The sequence below is a fragment of the Aulonocara stuartgranti genome, assembly GCF_965226115.1.
Source record: "Aulonocara stuartgranti genome assembly, chromosome: 3".
Lineage (NCBI taxonomy): Eukaryota > Metazoa > Chordata > Actinopteri > Cichliformes > Cichlidae > Aulonocara > Aulonocara stuartgranti.
In genome coordinates, this window is record NC_138941.1 from 30,262,709 (window position 1) to 30,290,528 (window position 27,820).

Genomic DNA, 27,820 nt, shown 5'->3' on the forward strand with positions numbered 1-27,820 from the left:
AAGAGCGTGTAGCTAAGTTCCTGTTTTATCTTTCCTTTGCCATGTGACATCACTTTACTGAAGTGTATAAATAAAGATGCAAGACAAGTGTAGGGTTGTGACTCTCTCTGAGCTCTCACCCGTGCACGTTAACTGTTGAACTGTCTGAGTGTCATTTCTTCACCTGAGTGTTTGATAACTGTTCACCCCTAACAGAATGGTTTTGCTATAAGTATTAATAGTTTTAGAAATTGTGCTATAAGAATCACAGTTAGGGTTTAAGCATTCAGAAAAAACTGTAACAAAACCAAATGAGTTACTGCATTCCCTGTTAGCCTGAGGGAATATCCAAAGTGAAAGAATGAATAGCAAACTGATAATTGGTCAGGGAATCTGTTTCATATTTTGAGCTGAACATGTGAGTGAAGCAGTGGGGTAATTTTTCTTAAGGTGCCATGTATCTACATGTTGCTGATGACTTATTTCCATTAAGTGTCTTAGTAAGCCCCGACAAGGGAACCAGATGAACATATCAGGGTTTCACCAAATAATTAACTTTGCAACACATCACTCACACACACACACACACACACACATACATGCAGTTTTATTTAATATACAGAATAAGAAATTTTAAAACTCCCTGCATCAACTGCAGTATAAAAGGCATTTTTTTCTCTTTTGGCAATGTCCTAAATATTATTCATGACCTACAATGTTTTTCTTCTGCATAACTTTATGCAGTTCTTTGCCCCTCATAATGTCACGGTGACACTCACTGATAAATAAAATACTTTCACTTCACAGAAAACTATGAAAATAACGCATGCACGCAAACCCACAAAAAAAGAGAGTTGTGTAATCAAGCAGAGATGCCAGAAACCTGCACCTGCAGGGTTCTAGAGTGCGACCAATTTGGTCGCAAATGCGACCAAATTTTTCAGTGGTGCGACTAAAAAAAATATTTGGTTGCACCTGTGCGACCAAATGTTCGGGTAGCAAAAAAAAAAAATCTGCAACCTTCCCTGTGGTCAACAACAGACACACATTTTGCCCATATCGTGGACTAAACCAATCAGAGATAGTAAGGGGCGGGACCTCTCTGATTGCCCGTGGTCCAGTTGAAAGTGCAGGTGGAAGTGGGAGGTGAGTAGCTTGAATAAAGCGATATCAATTCATTAAATCCTGAATCGACTTTTAAACATAACTGTGTTTTGCCAGAAACGCCAGATTCTCAGATTAAAGCTCACAAAACCAGTTCAACAACAACCAAACAGCAAATGAGAGCAGGTACACGGACTCCACACAAAGACGTAAACACAGAGCGGACCCGACGCATCAGAATTAACTTTGTCTTTCTCGGCTTTCTCACCCGACGGCCCGCAGACGGACACGCTGTCGGAGCTTAGCGAATCTGATGCGTCCGGTCCGCGCTGTGTTTACGTCTTTTTGCGCTGATTCTGAGCTGCAGGTTTTGTCTCTCTCCAACCAAAATTCACCGAGCTGAATTTTGCCGTTTTGCTTCCACGACTATTAAAATCACACTTCATGCACAGCTAGCTCTCTCTCTCTCTCTCTGTACTTCAAGAACAGTTTCCCAATCTCTGTTTTCTGTATTATTCATTCGCTTATTACCCACCAGTCTACCGTTGTTTACAGCGCTGTCGGCTGCTGTCTTTTTCTTTTCTTTTTTTCACTTAAATGACCTCGGACAAGAAAGCCTATTTTTTTCTGTTGTTCAATACTGAAGAAATTTAAACTTTATATGCAGAACATTGTAGAATATCTTTAAGGTTATCTGCTATAAAAAGCCAGACCAGGAAAATCTCCTTCATGTTTTTCTGTGTTTTATTCTCAGTTACTTTCACACAAAGGCATCTGCTGTGATGTTCACAATTCTGATGAAGTCAGTACTGATAAATGATCAGAATTATAATATTTCTGACTGTCTGAGGCTAAGTTGAATCGAATCGGGACTTTGAAAACCGGAAATCGAATGGATTATAGAAATCAGTGATGATACCCAGCCCTAGTGAGCAGCCTGGGCACGACAGAAGTGGATGTAGCTGTAATAGGAAAAGAACTATTGCTAACTTTTCTGTTAAGTTAAGGCCTGATCCTTCTGAAATTCATAGCCAGTGCTCTGACACGGTGTCATCAATCTTTGAATGCTGAAAATCCACAGTGTATCCAGAAAAACACATTATATTATATAAATTATTATAAAATTTGTGTGCGCCTAACATTTGTGCCGGTACGCCTAACTTTTTAAAGTTAGGCGTACCGGTACGCCCATGGCAAAAAGTTAGTCTAGAGCCCTGACCTGTCAGTAACTGGTTGATTGAGTTGGAATGTCACGCACTCAGAAGACCTAAAAAATACTGTGACCACTGTGATTCACACACACATTCTCAACGGACAGTAGAATTGGGAAGAAAGAGACAGGTCTGAAGTAAAAGAGGAGGGAAACAAAAGACTGAGTGTTGCCACGGCCATAAAAGCTCTTCCTTACAAAACCTTGTTTGTCATTGCCTGGGTTTTTCACCCAGCATTTTGGCCAGTATCTGGCCAATCCACCACCTTTCACTGTTCATACCGTTACCAAAACAAACAAACAAAGAAAAAACATAAACAATGTTTACTTTGGAATTTCAGGAAAAATTCAAAGAAAACTATCAGAAATCACACGAGCAGCTAGAAAAACTGAAGGTCGGTACATGTTTCTCACATACCTGTCAAACATTGTCTAAGAATACTGGTGCATTAGGAGCTGTAATAAGTGACTCGAGTACATGTATGACAAAATATAATGTGGCAAGAGTAAACTGAATTTGTGGAATGTTATGAAATTAATTAAATGTTCTCCCATCAGACTGAGTTCAAACAACAAGTGACTGAGATCAAACAACTAACGGACTTCAATACAGAGATGTTGAAGAAAATTGAGGCTTACAATGATAGGGTGAAAGAGCAGTTGGGAGGAGAAATAGAAGAAAATGTAAAGAAACTACAAAAACAGAATGAATTTATTGAATTCCTTGAGGAACTGCAAGCTGAACTGTAACATCCGTCTCAGTGATTTCCTTTTTCTCTAATGTTGCATCTGTTTAGTTCCCTTATCATATAGTACTTGTTTAAGTTTGGTTTAACTTTTTTGAAGTGTCCCCCTTCTTTACAATTTTACATAAACTAGGATTTTACTGTTAGCTATCATTGCCCAGAGGATTTTATGTGTTAAAGATAATGTTCAGGGAATACATTTACAGAATTTCGATTTTTTTTTCAACCATTACTTAATTTCTGCGGTGGAAAAAATGTTTGTATGACCTGACACATAATAAAAACATTAACCTGCTACTGCTACTGTTTGTTGTCAGAATATCTATCTCAAAATATACAACTTTTTTTGCCATATCCCCAGCAGTCAGCCACAAAAGTGGATTAACTAAAATTTACCTGAACCATTTACAAATGATGTAAAGATAAACAAACTTGTTCAGTTTTAAAATACATTTAAAGATTGCATTTAGAATTTAGTGCACTCTGCAGTGCTTCACTTTTTTTCTCCTCATGTTGTCATTAAGGCATTTGCATCTGTCTCACAGCGACACTGTGCATGTTCCTGTAAAGACAAACAGGCAAATGATGTTATTTGTAAAACAAATATGAAAGCCTGAGCTTCAAAGTTAAGCTAAGATGAAAGTTTTACTGCATCTACACACATACAAACACAGTGCAACACACCTGCAAACAACCCACCCAAAAACACACACAAAAGATCTGAGCACTATTTTACCACAGACACTGGAAGACACTGTTCCCAGTTTAAGGAAATGCACTGCACTGGTTTGAATCATATCTATCTGACAAATTTCAGTTTGTAAATGTAAGTTGGGAGTCTGCTTCATGTACAAAAGTTAGTCATTGAGTTTCAAAGAATTCTGTGCTGGGAACAATTCTGTTCACATTAAACTTGTTTCCCTTAGGCAGTACTGTAAGAAAACACTGCATACATTTTCATCGCTACACAGAAGATAACCAGCTATATATATATCAAGGTAAGCATATGACACAAATCATTTAGTTTCAATATTGGCAGGATCAGGGAAATATCTGTGAAACAAAAGTGAAAGCTGAGTTACAACAATAAGCTCAGGTAAGTGTGACTGTTTCTGCACACCAGGAAACCAGGAAACAAACACACAGCAGCGTTAAGCTGAGCAAAAGGGGAGGTGGAAAAATAAGTATGTGTGTAAAAGGACATTGTGATGTGACATTTTAGATTCAGTTCTATTTTAATTATTTCCTTTGTGATGCAATGTAATGCATTGATTTTATACTCTTTTTTCTTTTTTCTTTTTTTTTTTTTGAAATAACTCCGCTGGAATTTAAAGATGTTCAGCTGGAGTTTGTACATTTCCCATTCAACTCTTCATGCTTTACAATGTACATTTTCTTCTTAGAGACAGAACAGCGATGGCAGCAGTGACTGTTTCCAGCACCACCAAAGGCCTGTTCCTCATGTTCACCCTGCTGTGTCTGGTTTGTCTTTCAAGTGCCCTGGTAGACAAGGACCAACTGGTACATTCAACATAGATGAGAACCAACTGGTAAAGTGATTTTTTTTTCTTAACCTTCAGAAATTTTGAGAGTCACTACAAATGCAGTTGCTGTTTTAATCTTTTCCTTATGTCTCTCATTAATATCAACACTCTGACTTCTTAGACTGTAAGCTTTAGTTTATGCACAACCAAAGTTGTAGAAGCCATCACTCCAAATGTCTTATGATAACAAGAAAAAAAAACATTTCACTACACGGCCTCATATATTTCTTCTGCGACTTCTTCTGAATTCTTTTTCTGCTGGTTTGAAACCGATAAACCATAAAAAGGAGGATTTAGTCATTTTATTTGCATCATGCAGCTTCAATCCTGTGTCAGTAAGATTGTACAGTACAGCATAATATCTGAGAAATGCTGGTCTAATTATGACCCAATTATGGTCAAATGAATTAGAGACTAACAATGTCTTCTATGTGAGAATGTCTCATGCTGACAGACCTGCAAACTGTTTTTCAGACTACTTGTAGCTGTCCTCGTATGTCAGATAATACATTTATATTTATGTCACACCTCTGTCTGCTTTCTCATTTGTATAATCCTTACTTACATTCTGATTAGATAATTTCAGTTTGTAAATTATCAGATTACATAATTGGAATACCATTCATCCATCCTCTTCCTCTTATCCAATTCAGGGTTGCACCAGGGTTTGAGCCCTAACAACAGCTAGAATAAAAGGCTTCTTTCCAACCTGAGCTGTTTCAGATGCTTTTTAAAATTCTGAGCTCTGACCTCAGTGTAAGGTGGCTGTGTCCTCACTGTGGCTGCTTCTTGAAAGCACTTCTGCTTCTTGTGTCCCCCCCCCCCCCTCCCCCCAGTGTTGACCTCTTCCCCTTAATATCATTCACTGTACCTTAGGAACAACAGAGGACAAACACTTGTCTTCCTTTAACCCTTTCACATATGAATTATGACAACCTCAATCAAATTTTTTTTCTTAAGTATTTTTATTCATCTTTAGGCATGAAAACAAGATTTTTGAACTTTTTTTTAACATGTACTTTTCAAAGAGTTTTTTACATGTCCACTTAGGTGGACAACACTGGCTGACCAGTGGGTGGCAGGGTATGGAGTGACACATCAGTGTCCAATGTAGTGGTTTATGTGCAAGTATACTGTCAATAGAAAATTGTACTTAGTAGTCAGTATAATCTTTTAATAATATAAGTTTACTTGTGGTAGGATACTGCATGTAATCATTTGTGTTTAGAAGTATATAGTTGGTGGTATATTGAAAGAATGTCTCATCCTAGGAGGTCTGTAACATTCCAGGGTGTTCTGGCATTCACCCCCACATCCTAGGAGCATGGGAAAGGTCGTACCTTCTTTTATTGTTTTACGGTAGGATAAACGTAGCTGTGTCAGTTTTAGTCTAAGTGCCTTTTATACATTTAGATGAACTGTTGGATTTTCCAGACCAGCAGGTTTAGGGAAGTCGTTTATGGGGTCACACTTTGGCACACACACACACACACACACACACACAAATACATATACACATCCACATTCCAATGTAAGGAACAAACACCCACTGATGTATAAATAAAGACCAGGGCAGTCACAGAGTCAGTCACAGAGCTGCGAGTCTCAGAGCCCTCACTCTCAGTGCGAGTGCTCTGTGCTGCCCTTGTATACAAGTAAAACTGTGTTTCTCCTCTCTGATTCTCAACTGAAAAAGTGTTTAAGAATACATCTCTTGACATATACCATCAACACTGACACAAATACAAGAAAACAGCCTTTGAATAGCTGTCTACTGTAGTGACTGCTATGTGTGAAAGGGTTAAGAAGTACATTCATAAAGAGGTAATCTATGGAAACACACTGGTTCACCCTCTGGTAGAGAAATCAGTCTCTCTGAAACATTTCCATAAACGAACGTATGGGGAATGAATGAAATGAGCTTTTTAGGTGAAACCAGTCCCACAGTGATGAATGAAACTTCTCTGGATTCTTCTGTGGAAGAAACTGCCAGATACCATCCTGGAAAATGTTTAACAAATACAAGACCACTATGTAAATGACAGTTATGTTAAAAGCACATATTAAGTATTGTTGCTCACCTTTGTTTCTAATAATGTCACTTTTTTTAAAAATCGTATCCTGTCAGCTCTCATGGGTGAAATTTGTCTTCGAGGGTCTGGGAGCAGAAAAAACTTTTAAGGACCTTTGATTTCTAATTCAGTTCTTCTTTAAACTATTAAGGATGAAGCAACAATGCTCCTCTGAAATCTGTGTTAAACAACAACAAACTTAAATTACATATTTATTATAGATGCATTGAAGCTAATCAGGATATTTACTGTGAATCTGCGAATAATCATTTTACTCGTAACTTAATTAACTAGCAAATGAATTAGTCATGAAGAAGCTAATATTTGCAGTTAATAAAAGGACAGGTAATGTTTTGTTGCAGGGAGAGAGTGCGAACAGTTGTCTGTGTACATGTGTTAGCCCTGCAACAGACTGGTGACCAGACTCTTGTCGATTGTAATGGAGTCAACTGGATCTGCTCTCCCTGCCCAGTGCATGAACCCACCGCAGGGAAAGCAAATTCTGCTGGGGAAACCAGTGAGAGTAGATTCTGGAGTCTTTCCATGCTCTTCTTAGTGATCCTCAATCTGAATGAGTCATAACAACCTTCAGAACAAACTAGCAGTAGTAAAAGGCCACTACAGGCCGATATCTATTGGCTGATTTCCACTAATAACACCCATTACCCACTGTTGGGCTGGACAGAGGTAAAATAGCAGGAAAGTGAGTAAATATATAGATAAAAATAAAATGAAGAAATATTTGATTATCTAAATACTTTGGACATATAAACAAATATCTAAAAATGGATTAATGATTCCATCATTTATGCTTGACCTGAAGGACTTATGATCAAAACATAGGAAGCAAAAAACCCTGTCATCATCTTTGTTATAAGTAAATAGGGGATTATGATACAGTTTCTACATATATCATCTCTGATTTTTTTTCGTTTTTACTTTAGGGTTTGACAAAGGAAGCACAAGAAAAATTCTTTACATAGCACATTTATTTAGAATGCATAGAAACGTATAATGTCTAAATAAAAGAATCACTGGCCAAGATCAGTAAAACAAAAGAACTCCCCAGTTTACTACAACTTTGTGCCAAATTAATATAAAGAAGTCACATATGTATAACTTGAATGTAATGTATGTTTTTATGATTTAGAAACAACAAAAAATGGTTTTCATAAAAACTAAATATGCGCAAACTAGAACAGACATAGAGACAGAAATGTAAGCAGTTCAATTTGTTGTTTCTTCTACAGTTTTATGAAGCTCCCCATCACACCCAGTTTCTTTCCTGTTCTCTATTCTTGTAGCAAAGTCATCTTCTTGTCCATGTAAGTTCGGAAGTTCTTCATAAAGTGCAAACCAACCTTAATTACTTCCTTCACTGGTGGATAATGAGCTAACATATTCAGTTCTGACTGATGAATGTATTTCTCAAAAATATCATCCAATACTGTTGCTGCCATTTTGAACTCGTCCCCTCCCTGAATGAGAAAAATAAACATTTTAGCACAAATGATATAACATTTCATTCCATTTGTTGTCCATTTGCAGTGTATCAGATGCCTGAAGGTATGCTGATGTTACTGTAGGCTTCGAGTTATTAGTTTTATGAATTAAAGACTTTCTCAGTTAACATGTGAGTAACTTTGAGACTGACAGACCCACCTTCAGCGTTTCCTCTTGTTTTACAGCGCTGCTTAGGGTTTCCTGGAATAGTTCCTGAATATTATCCAGAAAAAAACAGAGCATGGTGAGTGTGACGGCTGCTGAAGAACACAATGAAAACGACAGCAAAAGAAGAGCATTCTTACAGGAAGAGATTATTTATGTCAAACTAATGAACAAAGGTTATTAAATATTAATTTACCATTTGATCCTTGTGGGTCAGTGAACTTGAAAGATCAAATAGTTTTGTGATTGTTTCCTTTCTATATTTGTCTTCTGCCTAACAGAAAAAAATAAGAACATTTAAATTTACCATATTATTCTAGATTGTATGTAATGCAATCAATCACTGTAGATGGTGTAAAGTAAAATGGATTTGTTAAGGTATTTTTTAAACTCTTCATTTCTGCCTACACACAGCAGATTTTAAAACTTAGAGACTGACTGACCCACCTTCCATCTCTCTGCTTCTTTTATTGCTTTCTTCACCTGCTCAAGCATCATCTGTGTGACCCATTGCAAATAAAGAAAAAAATTCAGCAGCTAATGAGCTTGTGATGACTTAGACCAGGGGTCGGCAACCTGCGGCTCTTTTGTCCTTATACTGCGGCTCCGGGTGGTTTGGGAAAATAAATTAGAAGTATTTAGCTGAAGTGTATGTTAATTGTATTTAGTTCTTTTTTTTAACTTGTAGTTCTAAATTGGAAGATTATTGTGATATTAAAATATAAAAATAAAATTAGATTTTATTATTTTTCATCGCTCAAAATAAGCGTCACACTCGCGGAAGCCGGTGTACCCGCCGAAACGTCGTGCATTTATCGAGACTTTCAACCCCAGGAAGGCCAATTATGGATCTTCGGATCCACATTATGTCAGCAACTATTCTTCACCGTGAACTATGTTAAAAACAAACACCGCCCACACCTCACAGATGACAGCTTACAGTCCTCCGTAAAGATGAAAGTGACCTCGTACAGCCCTGATTTGCAGACGCTGTGTGCGGAGGTTGAGGAGCAGAAATTCCATTGTAAACATATCACGACAAACCTGCTGCTTTTCAGCATCTCTTTATTGACCACTTTTCACACACGATTGCTGTACGCATACAGCCAGCTGTAGCTTTTCAGCTCACAGCCCGACAACACAAGAGCAAAGAGAGCACAGACTTTTAAGGTGGCAAGCCGTGATTGCGGGTGCCGCTCAGGTGCGTCCGCCTCCCCTGCAGCGGCGCTGCAGACCACGCCCCGCCACACACATTAACCAGGTAAAATACATATTTAGGCATAATTTTGCAAATATCTATTTTCCATTTTTTAGCAGCATAGTGTTTTTTTTTTCCAATTATTTTTTAAAAGTCAGGTCAAGGCTCCAAAAGCCCAAAGGCGATATAAGGGTGGCGGCTCACAACAGTTTTTGTTTGCTACATGGATCATTTTAGTTCAGCTGGGTGTCTTTCCTTTTGTTATATTTCTTTAAGAGTTCAAAATGTGTTAATTACGTAAATAAAATGTCATTTTCTCTGTAGCACTTCGTGGATTTCATAAGCAACACGCCTTAGTTGTTCACACAAAGCATAAAGGTAAAAAACAATATATACAGTGTTATCTTCATTTTAGATGTCAAAAAGTATTTGCGGCTCCCACTGTTTTCTTTTGCGTGGAAATGGATCTTTGGGTGTTAAAGGTTGCTGACCCCTGACTTAGACTGTATATATACAAATAAGTGTGTAATTGTTGAATCATAAATGGGAATTCAGCAAAAATTAATTCATCACCTGGTCTTGGGTATAGAGGGAACTTGCGACTGAAACAAGACACAGCAGAGAGAAGATGAGTAATAAGCCTTTGTTGGCTAAAGCTGGTCCCCTGGTATTGGAAAAGGCTGCTGCTGCCATCGCTCTTAGAACTGGAACAAACTCCCTGCTTAAAAAAGTTGAGATGTCATAGACATTTGGAGTTAATAAGTAACTGAATATATATATATATATATATATATATATATATATATATATATATATATATATATATATATATATATATATATATATATATAGAGAGAGAGAGAGAGAGAGAGAGAGAGAGAGAGAGAGAGAGAGAGTCAACATGCTTTTCCACGTTGATTTAAACTTATCCTGTAAATATTAATCAAAATAAATCATATTTTTGTGCATGATGACTCCTCTTACCTGCTGTGCGAACGTAAGAAGAGCTGCTGTACCATACAGGTGGAGAATGAAACTATAATGAGATAACATGCCACAGATGCTTTATATACAGTGCCTCTTAACTCATTTGCATCTTATGAATGTGAGCAGCCCTTTCACTTTTGTTTTCATGAAAGTAGTGTTTGTCTAGTCCTGTTTATAGGAATAGAAGCCCATCAGTTATTGTTATGAAATAACATATTGTAAAGACACGTTTTTCTACTTGATACTCTACCAGTGAGCTTTTAGGTTGACATCGCGACATGGGCGGTTGCCCAGGGCGGCATCGTGGTGGGGGCGGCATCATGGCATCGTCAAAAAAAAGTTGCTGCCACCCATGCTGCCCTGACATCATAAGAACAACCCCAGGTTTCTCTTCAGCACTGTAGCCAGGCTGACAAAAAGTCAGAGCTCTTTTGAGCCAACCATCCCTTTAACGTTAACTAGTAATGACTTCATGAACTTCTTCACAAATAAAATTTTTATCATTAGAGAAAAAATTACCAATAATCATCCCGCAGATGTAATATTATCTACAGCTACTCTTAGTACCATTGATGTTAAGTTAGACTCTTTTTCTCCAATTGATCTTTCCGAGTTAACTTCAATAATTACTTCCTCCAAACCATCAACGTGTCTTTTAGACCCCATTCCTACAAAACTGCTCAAAGAAATCCTGCCATTAATTAATTCTTCGATCTTAAATATGATCAACCTATCTCTAATAATTGGCTATGTACCACAGGCCTTCAAGCTAGCTGTAGTTAAACCTTTACTCAAAAAGCATCTCTAGACCCAGCAGTCTTAGCTAAATATAGGCCAATCTCCAACCTTCCTTTCATATCAAAAATCCTTGAAAGAGTAGTTGTCAAACAGCTAACTGATCATCTGCAGAGGAATGGTTTATTTGAAGAGTTTCAGTCAGGTTTCAGAGCTCATCACAGCACAGAAACAGCTTTAGTGAAGGTTACAAATGATCTTCTTATGGCCTCTGACAGTGGACTCATCTCTGTGCTTGTCCTGCTAGACCTTAGCGCAGCATTCGATACTGTCGACCATAATATCCTATTAGAGCGATTAGAACATGCTGTAGGTATTACAAGTACTGCACTGCAGTGGTTTGTATCATATCTATCTAATAGACTCCAATTTGTGCATGTAAATGGAGAGTCCTCTTCACACACTGAGGTTAATTATGGAGTTCCACAGGGTTCAGTGCTAGGACCAATTCTGTTTACGTTATACATGCTTCCCTTAGGCAGTATCATCACAAGACAGCATACATTTTCACTGCTATCCAGATGACACCCAGCTCTATCTGTCCATGAAGCCAGATAACACACACCAATTAGTTAAACTGCAGGAATGTCTTAAAGACATAAAGACCTGGATGGCCGCTAACTTTCTGCTTCTTAATTCAGATAAAACTGAGGTTATTGTACTCGGCCCTGAAAAGCTTAGAAATATGGTATCTAACCAGATTCTTACTCTGGATGGCATTACCTTGGCCTCCAGTAACACTGTGAGGAACCTTGGAGTCATTTTTGACCAGGACATGTCCTTCAACGCACATATTAAACAAATATGTAAGACTGCTTTCTTCCATTTGCGCAACATCTCTAAAATTAGAAATATCCTGTCTCAGAGTGACGCTGAAAAACTAGTTCATGCATTTATTACTTCCAGGCTGGACTACTGTAATTCATTATTATCAGGATGTCCAAAAAACTCACTGAAAAGCCTTCAGCTAATCCAAAATGCTGCAGCAAGAGTCCTGACAGGGACTAGAAAGAGAGAGCATATTTCTCCTGTTTTGGCTTCCCTTCATTGGCTTCCTGTTAAATCCAGAATTGAATTCAAAATCCTGTTCCTCACATACAAGGTCTTAAATAATCAGGCCCCATCTTATCTTAATGACCTTGTAGTACCATATCACCCTATTAGAGCACTTTGCTCTCGCTCTGCAGGCCTACTTGTTGTTCCTAGAGTATTTAAAAGTAGAATGGGAGGGAGAGCCTTCAGTTTTCAGGCCCCTCTTCTGTGGAACCAGCTTCCAGTTTGGATTCAGGAGACAGACACTATCTCTACTTTCAAGATTAGGCTTAAAACTTTCCTTTTTGCTAAAGCATATAGTTAGGGCTGGACCAGGTGACCCTGAATCCTCCCTTAGTTATGCTGCCGGGGATTCCCATGATGCATTGAGTTTTTCCTTTCCAGTCACCTTTCTCACTCACTATGTGTTAATAGACCTCTCTGCATTGAATCATATCTGTTATTAACCTCTGTCTCTCTTCCACAGCATGTCTCTCTTCCACAGCATGTCTTTTATCCTGTCTTCCTTCTCTCATCCCAAGCAGTCACAGCAGATGGTCCCGCCCCTCCCTGAGCCTGGTTCTGCCAGAAGTTTCTTCCTGTTAAAAGGGAGTTTTTCCTTCCCACTGTCGCCAAAGTGCTTGCTCATAGGGGGTCATATGATTGTTGAGTTTTTCTCTGTATCTATGAAGCGCCTTGAGCTGACTTTTGTTGTAATTTGGCGCTATATAAATAAAATTGAATTGAATTGAATTGAATCATGCCAGCGCATTTGGGGGATTGCATGGTCATTGATCGGTTTTCTATTGCCCATGTGCGGGGAGTAAAGGCGCCCTCTGTTTGCGAAGTGCGCCTGCTGCTTGCCACACAGGGAGGAGAGGGGCAGGGGTTTTCTGGCTCGCTGGAGCAGCATCTTCAGCTCGCAAAATAAAACAATGATGAACAAATATCAGTCATATTTGTCTAATATAGATGTCTATACTAATAATTTGTTCTGTTCCCTGGTCAAATGATATCTGGTCCAAACAGGTTAATATTGTGGTTTGATGTAAATTGAAGACCTTTATCAAATTATATCACCACTTGAAGCAAACATCTTTGTATGCAGGAATTTATTGGTTCATGGATGGTACATTACCAATACAGACACTTGTATAACTAATACACATAAGAAGACATCACTAGAATCCAATACAAAGACAAAAATGCAAAATCTGTTTGCAAAACATGGGAATGATATTTGTCTTTTACTGTCAACATGTCATGCCAGTATTGCAGACGGCACCTCTGTGTTTAAAAAACAACGTAAGTTGACAAAACATGATGTTGCAGAGTTTCAGCAAAGAAAACAAATCACAATTCAGTAATGGTAAAAGCAAAACAAATACATGTCCCATCCAACAACAAAAAACAATGATGCTAAAGTCTAAAGCATAGCTAAATGCTCTGCTTAAAATGTATTTATTTTAAAGAAGTTAGACAGAAACGTTTAAAGTTCATTCCGTTGAGTTTTAGGTTGTCCTTCATTTCTTTCAAATTCTTTTTCCTTTCTTTCTAACAGCATCTTGGATTTCTCAATGAAGTGAATCAAGTTATTTGTGAAATCCATCAGTGGGGGAAAATCCTCTGAAAATGATGATGTCTTTATTAGTTCCTGGATAGACTGAAGAAACTGTAGTTTTTCATCAGCTTCTCCTAAGCCGGCCTTGATTTTCTGAAATTTGAAAAAACAGGATGCATCAGTTGCCTAAGAACTACATGTTAACAACTGTAAGTGAAGGAAAAAAGGTATAGTAACTTATAGTGACTTTAATTTTACATTCAAATATTCCTCAGTTGTCTGTGAATTTGCCTCATAAACCAGGGACAGCAGCAAGAAGATGATTACAGCTTTGGTGTTTCTGACACCAGTCAGTCTTCTGCTTTTGGAGACGCCTGCTGCTGCCATCACTGGTGAAATAAAAACTTCTGGAGAGAAAATGACAGTAAATAAATGAAATGATGAATGAAGAATTAAATCTATGTTTCCTGTTTTATGTTATTAATATATTGTATAAAACGTATTAACTATAAACCATCTTATGATGCAGTTTTGCTGATCTTACCTGCCTGCTGAAAGGAGAAAGAGCGGCTGCACGGTACAGGTGTAGACTGAAAACACAAGGGATTCAAACACTACAAATACTTTAAGTGAGCTGTGCTTTCTCTTTCATTTCACAGATGTAATATGATCCACTTTATGGAAATTAAGTCCCATCAGACTGTTAAACAATTGAAGAATATTCCATATATTAACAGCAGCCACGACAGAAGCATGTGGCAGAAAAGGGAGGAGTTTAGGCATGTTACTCACTGTAACGTTTGTGTACATGAACAGGAAAATCTAGATGGTTTTCCTGGGATTATTTTACAAACTGCCCTGAGACTGGGTTTGTTTAACACATGGACTGCTTATAAAGACAAAGAAATGTTTTTTTACACATTGTAAAAGACTATACAAATGAACAGAAAGCAAATGTAATCCAGTGTTAGAGCCAGCATCACTTTTGTTAAAAATGAGACCAGTTCATATTCCACTTTTCCAATAATTCCAGTTTTCAGTTATTCATTTAATATTCAAATAATCTTTATCATATGATCAATAGTATATCTTAACACTAAAATAGACACTACATATATTGCAACATTAGCATGAAGTAATATATTTATAACCTGGTAACTATCTATGGAGATACTAGTGTTCATAATGTGATGCAAACACTGAAAACAAAAGTATAAGAAGTAGAAGTTTTTGCATCTATTTGTTTCTGTGTTTCTCACATGTTATCATTTGATAATGATTGCATGTGTTGTAGGTTTGCACACTGCCAATTTCAGCAGTCAGCCACAGCTGTCGTCTTTTCTTGTGAATTTCACAGTTTGTAAAAATAGGTATTTATTACAACTTTAATGTCTTTATTCACAGACAATGATTCTTCAGATATCCTTTAAAATAGTTCATTTTACTAATTGTACTTGACAAAGAAATGTACATCTTTGGTGGTTGATGTTTTCATAAAAATCATAGATTTAGTCTACAATATTCCTGTGCTTTTAGTCCGGTAGCATTAAAGGGAACTTGACCAGATAGTTCATTATCCTCATCACCTCATTGAGGTATAACTAGAAAACATAGACTGGCCCTTTTATTTCAGAATGGCAATGAAGGAAAGGATATATAAAACATAGAGTATATTAACAAGTTAGTCAAAAGCAGCTAAACAGCTGATTGATATTCTCTCCTTTGTGGGTTATAGAATTTAAATTTGGTGAGTCAGTAAACAATGGACACCAATCAGCCACAGATGCCGTACTTCCTTCTGGGAAAAAAGGCAAAACTAAAAGCAAAGGATAACAGTTTTATTAACAATTTTTATTCACATTAAAGTATTTTATATAAATCAATAATAACTATCAACTACTTCACACACAAAATCCCCATCATCATTGGTTTGTACTTGCATTACAATTTTTTTATAATGAAGATAATGATAAAAAAAAAACTTGACAAGTTATTTTTTCAGGTCAAACACAAGTTTACAGTTAGCTTTATTCAGCAATTTAAAATATCAAGGCCACTCTCAAGGCAAAAACTGAAACTGAAACTGCACGGTATAAAGGAGAAGATTTACAAACAGAATACACACAATATAAGAGACGGATGTAGACTAATGTGTTACAATTCATCTTTATGTTTCTCTAGGCGTGTTAGCCGCTCCATCACAACATTTAGTTTCTCTTCATAGTCCTTGATTTCTCCAGCTGTCGTCTCAAGGTATTTGTCTATGTACTTCTTGGTGGCTTTCAGGAATGTTTTCAGGTCATTCATTAAATCCAACACTGGTGGAAAATCTCCCATTGTTGTATTTAGAGTTTCAGACAAAATGTCCATTAAGTGCATAAAATCATCATAGAATAGTGGAATATAGAATCTGTCTAACTTGAGATTATCCTGGAGGAGAAAATGAAACGAGACAAATGTGTAAAAACTACTTTTATATTCTTTTGGAGGGGGGGGGGGGGGCTTTGGTTGTTTAATAGATTTATAAATATTTATATTAGCAGTTATAGACATTCCACATTACTCATTCATGAGCACAACATGGACAGAGACAGACTCACCTTCCTTGTCACTGCTGCTTGTTGTAACTTCTGAATGTTTTCTTTCAGTTCTTCCTGCAAATCCAGATAGAGAATGTCCACAAGCAGCCATGTGAAACATGTGAAGGCAAACAGTGTAACAAAATAAAACTACAACTGGCAGATCAAAAAATATAGATATAAATATATCACAATCATTTTACCAGTTGGTCCTTCTTTATCAGTGAACTTGAAAGGTTGACCAGAACCAACAGGGTGAAAATGATGAATAAACCCCTGATGGTTGTGACACCACTCACTCCTTTGCTTCTGGATAAGTTCACAGCTGCCATCACTGTTCTGGGAAAAAAACAAACAAAGCATAAAGTACATTTATAAATTTCCTTCTTAAATCTTTAAAGTGAAATGTTTTAATTTGAGTGGAAATGTTGTATAAAAATCTACCTGCAATATCCTCTTATAGTACAGTGTTGCTGGGGTTTTTCCACCTGCTACAGGGGAACTGATGAATGATAATACGAAGGGCTCACACCACAAAATGCTTTATATGCTTCTAGTGTCCCCTCCCCCCTTCCCCATGACACAGCTTACCTGTGCGTGACTTGGCTTGTCTGTGGGTGTGTCTGTGTGCCTATGTTCTCTAGAAGTGGTAATATTCACTTTTGTTTTACAGGAAAACGCGAACTTCATTTCCACAAAGTTTAGCGCATGCAATGCCGTTATTTACCTTGAATTCTTAATAAAATGCTTCACATTCCTTAAATCTGTCTTTTGTTATTTTCTTTTATATGCACAGTGGGTTTGTCAAGGTTTTAATTTTAACACTAGCCAAAGTCATGTTTTCCTGTTCAGTGTGAGTTTCTTGTGTTCATGGTTAGTAGTTATACATTGGATTTTCCCCTGTCTTTATTTTGATGGTCATCTTTTGTGTCTTCGGTTGACTTTTGTCTTCCCCTTGTGATTGTCTGCATTTATATCCATTTCCCCTCTTCCTATCTGTGTGTGTGTGTGTGTGTGTGTGTGTGTGTGTGTGTGTGTGTGTGTGTGTGTGTGTGTGTGTGTGTGTGTGTGTAAATAGCCCTGTTTTCCTCGCTTTTGTTTTTGTGAACTTATAGTAGCTCGCTCTAACAAATGTGATTTCATTTTTATTTGTTTAAATCATATCACCAGTGATTTCTGTCCTACCTTAATTTTCAGGAGAACTGTATTCTTTAGATTCAATACCAAAGGTCAGTGTTCTGTTATATTTAATATAAAATGTGATTACTTTAAAAAGATATAATTCTTAAATATGCTCTAGTTGTGCAGCAATGCCTGCATGTGGGTGCACTGGCAAATTTAATGTCAGTTGGCCTTCGTCACCATGTACGTCCACATTTAGTGCAATTTATATTCTATCATAAGCGGTGCGAGGATGTACAAACCTGCTGACATTGGAGTTGTACAGAACGCACTGTGAGATCTAACTCTGTAGAAGAGAACAAAGATGGTTCATAATCCACAGAAGCTTTTAACGGAGACTGACCTGTAGCCAAAGAGGTTAAAAAGTTGTCAGCAACCAATCCAGGGCAACCGAGTAGGCCAAGTGGAAGGGTTATAGGTTGGGGCTGCAGGGCGGCCTCAAGCTCTTGTCTAAGCCTCTCTGTGTGCCCATTGGTTTGGAAGTTGAATCCACAGCTCAGGCAGACTTTGGCTCCTAAGGAAGAGCAGGAAAAAACCTTCCAGGCTTGGAGGACAAATTGAGGCCCCCTGTCAGAAACTATTTCTGTACGGATTCTGCGGAGTCTGAAAACATGGTTTACTAAGATTTTAGCAGTTTCAGAAGCAGTGGGAAGTTTATTGAGAGCAATGAAGCGGGCAGCCTTCGGGGATCTGTCTATAACCAAGAGGATGACCGTCTTACTTGAATGTGGGTAGACGGTTTCAGCAACGTGGCAGCTCGAGATGTGCTGCTCTTTCTCCGGGCGCAGATGGAACAGGCCGTGAGATAGTTCCTCACATCTTTCTCCAGATTGTCCCACCAAAAATAGCATCTAAGTAGAGAAATAGCTCTGCTTACCCCCGGGTGGCAGGCAAACTGTGCAGTGTGCCCCCAATGGATGACGGCAGAACAGGTTCCCTAGGTACATGGGAATATTTTTTCCTTTTTAGTTTAAGAAGCACACTTTCTGAACCCTTTATAACTTAGACGTGTGTCGCTCAAGCTAGCAGCGCCCCATGAGAAACAGGACGAATGTTTATATGTTCACGGGAGTTTGCACCCTTGGCAAGTGGACTGAGGTATGTGATGCAATGTGATCTGATGTTATACGTTTACTTAACTGTGAAACACCTTGATGCCGATTAAGCAGCCTTTTTTTTTTTTGCTTTATTTAAGCAGTGACTGTAAATCTCAGAATTACTTAATTTTTTTCTTTAAATTTACCTGATTTAGTTTAAGCGCATTTGTTGATATTGCTTATTGTTAAGGTTCAAGGGGACTGTACAGGTATCAATTTTTTCTTATTTTATAGTTTTCACGGTGCTCAACGATGTCCAGAGAATGAGCCGTGTTTGGTGAGGAAATAAATGGCTGCACCCGTTAGAGACTCTTCTGTTGTTCTTGATGCCAAGGGCTGCTACACCTGTCATTCACAGCCACACTCACACCAGATGGCAACGAGTGGAGGAGAGCAAAAGAAACAAGCACTCACACAATGAGAGTTGCCAAGGCCATAAATCCTGCGTCAAGAACTGCGGACATATATGACCAAAATATAACGTTACAACATAGTAAACTGCATTCATGTAATATGAAACTGTTACATTTTATCCCATCAGGCTGAGCGTGAGGAAGGAGTGAACTTCGGTTCTGAACTGTCGAGTGAATACTTGAGCCTTATGGACCAGTTGATCGCACTGGTGAAGAAATCTGCAAAAGTTTTACCTGATGGTTTTCCTCAAGTTGATACATTTATGGAGAACATTAAGAATTTCGTCAAGGAAAGTAAGGCTAACATTGACAGGGAGAATGAGGAGTTGGGTGAGAAAATAGAGGAAAGTGAAAAGAAACTGGGACAACTGAAAAGAATTATTGAAGTGCTCGAGGAAAAGCAAGCTGAATTGTAAATTTCATGTCAGTCATTTAATTTTTCTCTAATAATGCATCTTTTGTATCTGTGGTTAGTTTCTATTTCATATAGTACAGCTTCTCTTAACTTCAGTTTAACTTTTTTTAGAGCTGTCATTCTTCTTTACTGTCTGATATAAAAAAAAAAGAAAAAACATTTCACTATCAGCTACCATTGTGCGCAGACTCATATGTGCTGATGACAACTTTTAAGAATACATTTCCAGAAGTTACTTATTTTTCTGCCATTACTTAAATATAGAAGTGGAAACAATGTTTATGTAAACTGCAAACTGCCACACAATAAAGACATTTACCTACTACTGTTATTGTTTCTATTCTTCAGCAATAAGATGACAGACTAATAACCTGCTCACATTCTTGTGAAATGCAAGTATGCCCTCACCAGAAAGTTTATGCTGATGTTTATCATATAAATGATATTATTATTATTATTATTATTCTTGTTGTTGTGAATGTTTTCATCATTTATTTATTCATTTATTTTTTATGGTAATTTGCAGCATTCATATTTTTGCATTGAATTGGGCTAACCACATCTGCGTGTCAATAGCACAGACATCTTTATTATGAAAGCCATAATACTGGCGTTATTTGTCCATGATGTACATTCATAAGCATCATGTTCCATCTATATTTATACACAGCAAAATCTCCAGTGTTAAATTAACACTAGAGAGTGTCTATATGGGTCCACTGGAAAATAACTCAAAATGTTAGAAATATTCCAGTGTTAGAAAACCAGCACTGCTTAGTGTTAGCCATTGTTAATCTTCAAAACTGACTGGGTTACTTTTAAACATATAACACTGTCAAAAGTGTTAATTTAACACTCAACAGTGTTGTATTTAACACTCAGAGGTGTGGACCCATATAGACACTCTCTAGTGTTAATTTAACACTGGAGATTTTGCTGTGTACCTTTACTGGTTTCCTGTATTAATGGCTTTTATACATTTCACGTATTTGTGTAGCCAGACTTTACTCTCAGTAGTAGCATCATTAGCGGATCACGCAGAGCTCAGGCTTGCTTTCCTGAGTGTAACCCAGGGTTATTTTATTGGCAATGGTATTTTATTTTTATTTTATTTTAAATGTTACTGTGTGTTGAGTGTTGAGTTTACCAATGTACCGTGAACGCACCGCAGCGCTGATAATGAGAAGTCCCTGCTCAGGGTGAGATGATTTTTTACTTCATTGCATCTGTCTGCACGGAGCAAGATGCACAAGCTGTTGTAGAATTTTCAGTACTGTAGCATGTTGAGCCACACTATTTACTATAAAGTCATTGGTTAAAGCTAAGAAATAGCTCTAGTTGCATGTTTAGCAGGCCAGTGAAAGATCTGGAGAAAATAAGAGCTTTGTTAGATACAGATAAATAGATTACATTACTTCGTTATTCTTTAAACCAGATGAAGAGATCTTTTATCTAGTTTTGTATTTCTCCATAATGTGTAATTTATATTGACCCTAAAATATTAAAGAAAAAAACTCAGTGGCAGTGTTTTCCCTTTTAACAGGAAGAACCCTCCAGCAGAGTCTTGCTCAGGGACAGGCAGCAATCTCCTGCAAGATGTTAGGGGTGAGGAGAAAAAGAAAAGAGCAGAGGATAAAAGACCCTATGGGAAAGAGCCAGAGTTCAATAATAGCAACTAATGATTCAATGCACAGGTGGGTTTTTTTATGGTGGTAATGTGTTATGAGGTCTTTAATATAAGATGAGACCTGTTTATTCAAGACCTTGTATGTGAGGAGAATGACTCTAAATTTTAGAGATATTAGAGGTTTCTGATGGTCCTCAGGTCCAGTCAGTGATGAGTTTGATTATATGCAGGTTTGACAGCGAAGGTAGAAACCAGAGACCCCACAAGTAGACAGAACTCTTAACCCTGCTCATCTTAAACACAGGAGAAAAGTGAGTTGCAACACAAAAAAATATTGTCACAACAAATCACGCTGACAGCTTTCACCTTTAAAATGGTATGTAAATAGTTTACATAGATTTGAGTTATTTCATTCCAGTACCTGAAGTTTGGGATTATAGAAGAAAAATAAAATTATTGATTCTATTGAAATTGATGCAGATTTTGTGTGTTGATGATTTAAAAGCAGGCCTGCAAGATTGGAAATAAAAGCGCTATAAAATACTTTAATTGAGAGCAAATATAAGGTGAGCTTCTCTAGATTACAACGGGCTTCTGAGGAAATTCACCTACCTAGGACGCTGACCATATTAAATGGTAAGTCCTGTTTTTAAAAGGATTCAATCCATTTCAAAAGCAACAAGAATTGTTTTTATTTTTGGAATGATGTAATATTGCTGTCAGTGGATATTTAAATTCATGCGCGGTTTTCCACTATCAGCAATGATTGGTACGATTGCATGTGACTGGATAAATGCATGTGATTGGTATAAATACATATGAATGGACTGGGACTGGACTGATGATGTGGACTAAGTGTGACTGACTTGAAATTGAGATGACGGTAACTATTTTAGGATTAATCAATGCTAATGCCTAATAAACCCTAAACAGTGAAAAAAGGGTGGATGTGTGTGTTTTTGTTTGCTTGTTTTTGCAGGAGCAGGAGGATGACAGAGACCAGAGGAGGGGGAGACTGGAGGTCCACATGAGTGTGGGCGGGCCTTGCAGACCTAACCCTTTAGATAGCACTTTTCTGTGTTACTGATTTTGTGTGGAGAAAACTGTGTTTTCCTGGCTGCTTGTTGGTTACAGTAACACACTGTATTGTTGGCAAATGTTAAATGCTGCAGGAGGAAAATGTGTATTCAATGTGAAACACATACTGTGTTAAAATCAGTATCACTCCTTTCACAGACAAGGAGGGTTGACCACATGATTTACAGCAACACCTCTGGAATCTGTTGATCCAGGCCCGACCTGCCAGGACAAACTGCTGGCTAATGTTTTTTTTCCCTCTCTAAGGGTTCTGGCATCACTCAGGCAGACATGAGTGAAATGAAGACGGTTGTGCAGTGATTACAGAACATCTTAGTGTGGGGCTCATTATCATATCGTTATTCATTTTAAGGTGTTGAGCTCAAAGTGTGAAAACAAGTGAGTGACATTACTTAAGATTAGTGGTTACAGTAGTTTTAATTAAACACATGGGATGATCCATGGTTTGGGCAAATTATGGTAACAGTAGTGTTTTAATGATTTGGGGAAATAAACTGCATATGGCACACTTTTGTCTGTGGTGTTGGATGCCTTATTACGCTTATAACCTACAGTCTTTATCTATCATAAAAATTTGCTTCACGATCTGAAACACGTAAGTGTGTCAAATATGCAAATAGCTAAGAAATCAGGATGGGCTAAATCGTTTCTTACTGCACTTCTGTTAGGCGACTGAATAAAAACACAAAGTCAGCAGTCTGGCTATGAATGTCTTTAATGTTTCCCAGATCAGAATCACAGCATACAGTGTATAATAACTTCTAAAGTAAACAGAAATATCATCACCTCATTTATTTATATAATTTTACTTTACTTTTTTTAATAATCATCTTTTTTTTATTCCATTATTTAACATTTTTCTTCATCTCAAGTCTCGAGTTTCTGAGTTCAACAAAGAAAGTAGAAAGAAGACAACAGGTGCAGATTTGCAATGGACACCAAGCTGAGGGTTTCTCTGTGGGTGTCACTGTCTCTGTGCACGTTTGACACTGTGGACGTGACACAGGATCATCCAATCATGAAGTTTTGCTTTGCTGACAGTTTCTAAGTGTTGGAATAAAATAAATCCAGCAGTTATACCACAGAAAGGACAAAGTGTGGCTCTAACAGCTGTTGAACACACACAGACTGTGATGTTCTCCACACGTCACCCATCGCTCTGCACTTTTCCAGCATCCAACTGTTTTTCTGCTACATAACATCACTGCAGGAGAAAAACAACGGACAGACAGACAGACAGCACAGTGTGACACGAGCAGGTCAGACCACCTGTGTGATCTCATGAGTCTGTGAGGATATGAGGCATCTTATGGTATCAAAGCCCTGGAGTCTGTCAAACATGGCTACATGTAAACACTGCTACATGTTAGGTGAGCTAACATTTAACTGACTGCACTTTTTTCTGTCTCAGTTTAGGTCATTTATGTCCTTACTGCGAATCACTGAAAGGCAAAGCTGGCTTTTATCGCTCTGATGTTACGCACATCATGCAGCACAGATTCATCTCTGATCACAAGACTCATATTTCAAAATAAAAGCGAGCTAAGGCTTGAAAAGAGGACGACGATTTTATGACAATCGCAGAGAAAAGAGCAACGAAAGGATTTAAAACTTGATGAAAATGTTTTTTCTCACTGAAAACTAGCAAATGCTAATAAACAGCATGACTGGCCCTCTGCTGTGAGGGGGCTTCAGTGGAGATGACTTCTGCTACAGCGACCTTCCTGCTACAGGATGGTCACATGATAACGATCAACGTTATGACAAAAATAAAATAAATGTTGAAAAAACAAAGACAAAACTGATCGGTGGTAAGGATGAACTCATTTGAAACCTCAAGCTAACGGCCATTTTTTTCTTCTCATTACAAACTGCACCTGTTGTCTTTTGTCATCACAAAATAAGCATATCATTCATTCACTCCAAAAAACAAACAAACAAAACATAAAGTAAGATAAGATAAGATAGAACTTTATTAATCCCTCGGGTGGGTTCCTCTGGGAAATTCGGTTTCCAAAAAAGCACAGCACCGACAGAAGTTACAGTTACAGAATGTTATATATATATATATATATATATATATATATGTACACACACACACACACACACACACACACACACACACATAAATACAGAGACAAATATAAATAAAATATACGAAGGGGATAAATAGAATAAATAGGAATAAAAATAAAAATACAAGTGAATTGCACATTTCAAGTATTGAGGTCTATTGCACCATTGACTATTTACAAAAGTATTGCACAAAGGTATTGTACAGTGAGCTGAAGAGGCACTACAGCTTAGTTGTTCCCCCCTCCTTTGTCCTCCTGTTTCCCCTCCCTCTCCCCTCCAGAGAGGAGTTAAACAGTCTGATGGCGTGTGGGACAAAGGAGTTTTTAAGTCTGTTGGTTCTTGTCTTTGAGAGAAGCAACCTGTCACTGAACAGACTCTTCTGGTTGTTAATGGCCGTGTGCAGAGGATGCCCAGCATTGTTCATAATGTCCAGCAGTTTCTTTAATGTCCTTTTCTCTGCCACTGTCACCAGAGTGTCCAGCTTCATGCCGACCACAGAGCTCGCCTTCCTGATCAGTTTCTCCAGCCTGGATGAGTCCTTCTTTGCTGTGCTGCTCCCCCAGCACACCACAGCATAGAAAAGTACTCCAGCAACCACCGACTGGTAAAACATCCTCAGGAGCTTCCTGCAGATGTTAAAAGACCTCAGCCTCCTGAGGAAGTACAGTCGGCTTTGGGCTTTTTTATACAGGTGCTCTGTGTTGCATGAGCAGTCCAGTTTATTGTCCACCCACAGCCCGAGGTACTTGTACTTATTGACCACCTCCACCTCCTCCCCCTCTATCTGAACTGGCAGTGGACCTTCTCTGGACCTCCCGAAGTCCACAACCAGTTCCTTAGTCTTTGAGGTGTTGAGTTGCAGGTGGTTTGTGTGACTCCATGCGACAAAGTTCCTCACCAGACTTCTGTACTCCTCTTCCTGATCATCCCAGATACACCCCATGATGGCTGTGTCATCTGCAAACTTCTGAATATGGCATAATTCAGAGTTGTAGAGAAGTCAGAGGTGTACAGGGTGAAGAGAAGAGGGGACAGCACAGTTCCCTGTGGTGCTCCTGTGCTGCTGACCACTGTGTCAGACGTGATGTCCTTCAGCCTGACGTACTGTGGTCTGTCGGTGAGGTAGTCGGAGATCCAAGCCACCAGGCAGGGGTCCACCTCCATCCTGTTCAGTTTTTCCTGAAGCATACAGGGCCGGATGTATAAATAAACAAGAAACTTAATATTTACAAATATTTTGTCTGTTTTTTTTCTTACACTTAAAAATGTACAGTTCTGATCTTCCAGATGTTTCGTCTCCATCCGTCTCCCAGTTTGGTATTTTCTTCTCTGTCCAGTGACCTCAGAGTGAGCGCTGAATGTGCCACAATGGCGCCCTCTAGTGTTAGCTTATAAAACCGACAAGAAGAAAGAACAGAGCCGAATGAAAGGACTCGTTTGTGTTCTCTCCTCTGCTGTAGCTGTGTGGTGCTGAGGTTAACTACACAACCCCTCGCCGCCTCCTTATACACAGGAGTGAGTACAAAAGGGTTCGTACGGACGCATCAGCCGGCCGTCCTTCTGCTCGACACTGTTAGCTGAAAGATGATCGGATCATCCTCTGTCCTGTATTTAAGGCTGAGAGTCTTTGTCCAGTCTCTTTTCCACAGCTACTGTCCACAGCACTGATCCACCTGCAGCACAGCCCCAGTCAGTTGTTTTATGATTTACATTGTGCACGTTTCCCTTCCAGTGAGCTTACAAAACCTCTGACAGGAGAAGTCAGGCATGTGTTTCCCCCACCTCCCCTTTTAGGCAGTAATAAAATAGAAAACAAACAATCAAACAGGCTAAAGCTAGAGCACAAGCAAAGACAGCACCGGTGACTAAGTTCTCCCATACTGGACGTACGCTACCACGTGGGCTCAAACAGCAGCACATCAGCTCAGTTTACATACTGTTGACATCTTCATCAGAGGATCAGCAGGGAGCGCTGCTGAGCTGCAGTCGTCTCCACCAGAGTGACGGAGCAGGAATCACAAACAGCACAAACCCACCGTGTTGTTTCTACCCTGTTCAGGAGATCTGAGCCCCCATCCCTTTTTGTCATGTTGCAGCTCTGCACTGCAGGCCCTGAACGCCTCCCGGTTACCCTCAGTGTGCTTAGAGTTTAATTTACAACCGACGAGCTCACAGATCATCTGCAGGCAGGTGAACGAACCCTTAATGTGAGGATAATAGCAGAGCTGACCTGAGGTCAGAAATAGTCAGGAACGGTGTCGACACAGTGAAGTCAGGTGTTTGGGAATTTGTCTGATTATCAGATTGGGGGGGTCGGTGTTAAATAACAAAGGTGGTGTAGGATGGAGAGTGGAGGAGGGAGGGAGCAGTGATGATATGGAGGAAGGTGATTGGTTAAGCAGCAGGAAGGAGCTCATGCTGGAGTCTGAGTTTTTACTGTTGGCCTTTTTCTGCTTTTTGTTTATTGTTGTCTGACGCGGGCCCGCCTACGCTTGAGTGATGCAGATGTGATATCACACTCACACAGCGACTGCCACACACACACACACACACACACACACACACACACACACACACACGTGCCATACACAAGGGGGTCAGACAGGAGCAGCATCAGTCTCTGCTCTGTTTTGTTAATAACGTAGAAAAATTATTTTGTACAATCAAGCTACATCGACGGACGCTTTACCTCACGTACCCTAAAATGAAAAAGTAGTGACAGTAAGATGGAGGCTGCACATGACACCATGACTGAGTTCACAGCTGTTGCTTTGATTCTAACGTTTAAGACTTTTGGCATCGACTCCGTTTTAATAAATGAGTGCTGGGAGGCGTCGTTTGACTTCAGGAGCTCCTGCGATGCTCTTACTCTGCGGGAGAAAACCAAAAACCAAAAGTAGCAAACATGGAGCGATATGACTCGTTTAGTCTTGGGAAACGTGCATCGACAGGTACAGTGTCCTTTTCCCCGCGTCTTTAAAAATAATTCATGCATAGATCCCCCACTGAGAAAACCCTTTTATATACTTTCTCCTTTGTACACATTTTATATAGAACTATATATAATATCATTTCTCTATATCTATATTTTCAGAAAAATTCTTTCCACACAATAAAAAACAACAATTAAACAAATGCTTCAAACAAAACAACAAAAGAAGAGAAGATGAAAGAAAGAAAAACACGACTGAGGCCAGTTTGGCACTTTGTCACGAGAACATGACAGAACTCTGTTAGTTGACGGTAAATAGCGATACTTTATTTTTCTTTCGTTTTTCTTCTCGATTTTTTTTTTACTTGTAGTTCTAAATTGGAAGATTATTGTGATTTTGCATTATACAAATAAAATTATATTTTGTTATTTTTTCATCGCTCAAAATAAGCATCACACTCGTGGAAGCCGGTGTACCCGGCGAAACACCGTGCATTTATCGAGC

The 27,820-nt window shown here is 38.6% G+C and overlaps 2 protein-coding genes and 1 long non-coding RNA gene across 4 annotated transcripts; all 3 read right to left on the minus strand.

The window, feature by feature from the left end:
- Window positions 1-7,626: 7,626 nt before the first annotated feature.
- LOC309703905 (uncharacterized protein) lies at window positions 7,627-10,544 on the minus strand. Of its 2 annotated transcripts, none has more exons than XM_082528815.1 (6): window positions 10,506-10,544; window positions 10,095-10,242; window positions 8,771-8,821; window positions 8,520-8,597; window positions 8,318-8,371; window positions 7,627-8,133 (listed from the first exon to the last, which is right to left on the minus strand). In XM_082528815.1, exons 1-6 carry the CDS (start codon window positions 10,538-10,540, stop codon window positions 7,948-7,950), a joined length of 552 nt encoding a protein of 183 aa, XP_082384941.1. In that variant the 5' UTR covers window positions 10,541-10,544; the 3' UTR covers window positions 7,627-7,947. The 2 variants fall into 2 exon arrangements, with proteins under 2 accessions (XP_082384941.1, XP_082384940.1); XM_082528814.1 differs by having other exon boundaries at window positions 10,095-10,287; window positions 10,506-10,542.
- A 2,904-nt stretch (window positions 10,545-13,448) lies between these two features.
- Window positions 13,449-14,500, minus strand: LOC309704060. Its single transcript, XR_014276136.1, has 3 exons — window positions 14,441-14,500; window positions 14,155-14,303; window positions 13,449-14,049 (listed from the first exon to the last, which is right to left on the minus strand). It is a non-coding gene; the product is annotated as an uncharacterized lncRNA (long non-coding RNA).
- A 1,219-nt stretch (window positions 14,501-15,719) lies between these two features.
- On the minus strand, window positions 15,720-16,984 carry LOC309703913 (uncharacterized protein). Its single transcript, XM_082528826.1, has 4 exons — window positions 16,920-16,984; window positions 16,679-16,814; window positions 16,497-16,550; window positions 15,720-16,326 (listed from the first exon to the last, which is right to left on the minus strand). Exons 2-4 carry the CDS (start codon window positions 16,805-16,807, stop codon window positions 16,051-16,053), a joined length of 459 nt encoding a protein of 152 aa, XP_082384952.1. The 5' UTR covers window positions 16,808-16,814; window positions 16,920-16,984; the 3' UTR covers window positions 15,720-16,050.
- Window positions 16,985-27,820: the final 10,836 nt, after the last annotated feature.

Bases quoted from the DNA above. Each gene is read 5' to 3' on its own strand.
- LOC309703905 (XM_082528814.1), bottom strand. From the start codon at position 10,540: ATGGTACAGCAGCTCTTCTTACGTTCGCACAGCAG. The intron at 8,598-8,770 runs GTGGGTCAGTCA...TTTTTCTGTTAG, and splicing joins AAGAAGCAGAGAGATGGAAG to GCAGAAGACAAATATAGAAA. The intron at 8,372-8,519 runs GTAAATTAATAT...GATAATATTCAG, and splicing joins TGACCCACAAGGATCAAATG to GAACTATTCCAGGAAACCCT.
- LOC309703913 (XM_082528826.1), bottom strand. From the start codon at position 16,807: ATGGCAGCTGTGAACTTATCCAGAAGCAAAGGAGTGAGTGGTGTCACA. The intron at 16,551-16,678 runs GTAAAATGATTG...CTGGATTTGCAG, and splicing joins TGATAAAGAAGGACCAACTG to GAAGAACTGAAAGAAAACAT. The intron at 16,327-16,496 runs GTGAGTCTGTCT...TTTCTCCTCCAG, and splicing joins AAGCAGCAGTGACAAGGAAG to GATAATCTCAAGTTAGACAG.